We start from the raw sequence: 3369 nt of genomic DNA on the forward strand, positions 1-3369 counted from the left end.
AAAAAAAAAAAAAAAAAAAAAAAAAAAAAAAAAAAAAAAAAAAAAAAAAAAAAAAAAAAAAAACACCCCAAAAAAAAAAAAAAAAAAAAAAAAAGAAAGAAAGAAAGAAAGAAAAAAACAACCTGCCAATTGCGCTGAGACTCAGCTCCAAAAAAACACCTCTTGCTTGTCCATTTTTTTGGGGGGGGAGGGGGAGCGGTTTTATTATAGGACACTTGTGCTCACCAGAAAGACAGAGAGACAGAAGCAAGAAATCATCCCCCAGGGGAATGGGCACGCACACATACGCACCTGGCTTGAGTTTAAGTCACCAGGTCCAGGACTCAGACCACGGTCGACTACATGGGAACCCAGTGACATGGCCATTATACCAATTGCTGGTCCTGCTGGTGTGTTCTTTTAAATGCTATCTTGAACAATGTCCTTCCTGTTCATGTGCTATCTGCTAGGTTTACCCTTTACGTGTACTCACATACTGACTAGAGGTTCCCATTATTTCCCTCCCAGCAGCATGATATTAACCAGTCTTTCTCTATTCTTACCGCTTAACCTCCATCCACCATTAAGTCAAATCATCCTGTAAACTGCCGTTAATCAATTATTTTTATTTATTTTTGAGAAATTTTTGCTATAGGGTGTGTATGCTTGCTGGAGAGATGGAGCAAGACTGAGAGAAAGCAAGAAATACCCCTCAGGAGGGATGGCCATGCCACAATCCCTTCTTCTCCATTCTTCCTTGGGATTTTAGACATGCGTACACATGTGTAGAGTGAGTTTCAAGCCACTGATTTTGGGACTTGAACCACAGTCGGCCATGTGGGAGTTCAACATCTTAACTACTATACCACCTGCCCCATTCATGAATCAATTCTTAATCTGGGTGCATTGTGACTGGGCCTCATTATTCCATGTGTACTTAGTAAATACTTTTTTTCTTTAAATAATTATATTATTATTATTTTCACATAAGTTTTGCCAGAGAAAGACAGAGAAAGAGAGAGAGAGGGAGAGTGAGAAAGCAAGTCATCAGGTCTGGGACTTGAATTGTAGTTGGCTATGTGGAAATTCCAACACCTTAACCCCAATGCCACCTGCTGGCCCCTTAGTAAATACTTTCTAACAAATTAAATACAATAGGAACCTGAAGTGAATTCTCAAATAATGTACAGATAAAAACAAACAAAAAAACTATTGAGGGTGGTAGGTGGCATGGTGCTTAAGGCACTGGACTTCCACAGGCCTGACTGTGGTTTAAGTCTGGTACCTGGTGGCTTGCTTTTTCATTTTTCCTTTCTCTGTTTCTCTCTGCTCACAACAAAAAAACAATAATAAATAAAATAAATAATTCTTAAAAATAAAACTATTAAAACTTTGATAACAAATAATTTTATTAACCAAATGTCAAATTTAAGGTTAAAGGCTTAATTCTACTTACCTTTGCTGAGTTACCCAATTGATAACTAAATCTAACCGTTTTTCAGATAATCCACATTTGATTCCTTCCAAGGTTAGCTCTGCATCAACAGGACGTCTAAAAGCATGACTTGTGCTGAAGAGAGCCTCAAAAAATAAGAGTAATGGAAGAGGCTTCCCTCTAATTTTTCCAACAGCTACGGAGAGAAGAAAAGCTTCTGAATAAAATATTTTAAGACATAGTTTGCTTTACCTTATTTCACACTATTTTCATCTCTTTGCATTTTATAAAAATGTAACTACCTAAAATTACATATTTATCATTTTAACTAAATGCATATAGATTAAACTGTATATATTGGATAATGACTAAATATCACATGCATGCAAGGATGGAGGCAGACACTGGAGTGATTTGTCTACAAGGCAAGGATTGTGAAAATTGCCGACAGCCAACCAAAACTGGGAGAAAGGCATAGAAAGAAAATCTTTAGTAAAGCCTCCAGAAGAAACTAACCCTGTTGACACTTTGATTTCAGATTTCTGAACTCCAGAACTGTGAGACTAAGTTTCTTTTTTATTTAAGCCATAACTGTTAATGCTGCAGATCTGCCATGGTCAAAGAAAAACTGATATAAATATAGGAAACAAAAGGTACAGTTGGAGATACACAGAGGATAAAATTCCTAATGCAAACTGTACTGCTCTATGACCATCAAATAAGACAAATATAAAACTGGTCACTCAGAGGTACATATTTAGTCTGCATACACTAACTCTGAAAATAATTAAAAGAGAATGACAAATCAGGACACAAAGTTCACCCAACGTCTAATATCTCAATCTCAAATTAGCATGAAACTATTTTTTTAATTTAAACTATATATAAATCCAATGGTTGAACCTTTAAGAGAGAAAGCCAATTTAACGAACTAATTAATCCACCAGATTATTTTCCTTGTTTTAAGCAGAAAACAAATTCACTACCAAAATCTATTTTTCTTTTTTTAGAGAGATTTTTGCTGCAGGGTGCATGTACTTACCAGAGAGACAGAGAGACAGAAAATGAGAAATTACCCACAAGGGAGATGGCCATGCTGCAATCCCTTCTTCTCCAGCCTCCTCTTGGAATTGTGGGCACCCTTGCACACATGCCTGGCATAAGTTTTAAGCCACCAGGTCTGGGACCCAAATCACAGTCAACTATGTGGGAGTCCAGCAACATAACCATTACGCTGTCTACTGGTCCCCTTCATTACCAAAATTTTATTTAGCAGATTTTTTACTTCTCTCCTCAAAGTCAAATGAGAAAGAAAAAGTTACAGGCCTGTACTTGTAAAAAATTGTTTAACTTTACAATGATGTGAGGTATTACACATTCATAAGATAAGGAGTTCCTATATTAAATGTATTTTCTACTTAAGATATTTATAATTTGCAATGGATTTACTAGAACAAAATCCCATCATCAGCCAAGGAGCATGTCTATATTTGAGGTCAATAGAATGATTTTCTTTAATAGTCCAGAATTTATTTATTTTTAACATCTATTATGCAATGAATTCATAGGGGGAGTTTCCACACTTAGGCTCCTTTCCATTTGTTTCTCTGGGTGGAGTTGAACCCAGGTACCTTTCTCTTTGGCTTCCTTCTCTTTCTGGTCATTTTCCTTCACATGCTTGAGGAAGCTCTCTCTGCTCCTAGAACACTTAATATGCTCAACACACACATTAACTCTCTGGGCAAGAATCTTGCCTTTAACTTGTTTGTTTACAACAATGCCAACATTGTAGATGCTTCCAGTTTTGCCAAGGTAACATTTGTGGGGCATTCCTTTTGGAACAGTACCCATTCCCTTGATGTCTACAATATCACCTTTCCTGTAGATTGGCATTTATTTTGCCAAATGAACCACACCATGTTTCCTAAAAGACCTAGAGAACATACACCAGGTGC

General features: G+C 36.6%; 1 protein-coding gene across 5 annotated transcripts in view; it reads right to left on the minus strand.

Annotated features, from left to right (window-relative positions):
• CLHC1 (clathrin heavy chain linker domain containing 1) overlaps positions 1-3369 on the minus strand; it is a 59316-nt gene that overhangs the window by 19452 nt on the left and 36495 nt on the right. For all 5 annotated transcript variants that reach the window (XM_006159034.1, XM_006159033.2, XM_006159036.2 and 2 more), the window contains exon 9: positions 1436-1610. In XM_006159034.1, coding sequence (XP_006159096.1) covers positions 1436-1610 — 175 coding nt within the window. The remainder of the gene's footprint in view (positions 1-1435; positions 1611-3369) is intronic.

The sequence above is a fragment of the Tupaia chinensis genome, unplaced genomic scaffold (assembly GCF_000334495.1).
Source record: "Tupaia chinensis unplaced genomic scaffold, TupChi_1.0 Scaffold000622_1, whole genome shotgun sequence".
Lineage (NCBI taxonomy): Eukaryota > Metazoa > Chordata > Mammalia > Scandentia > Tupaiidae > Tupaia > Tupaia belangeri.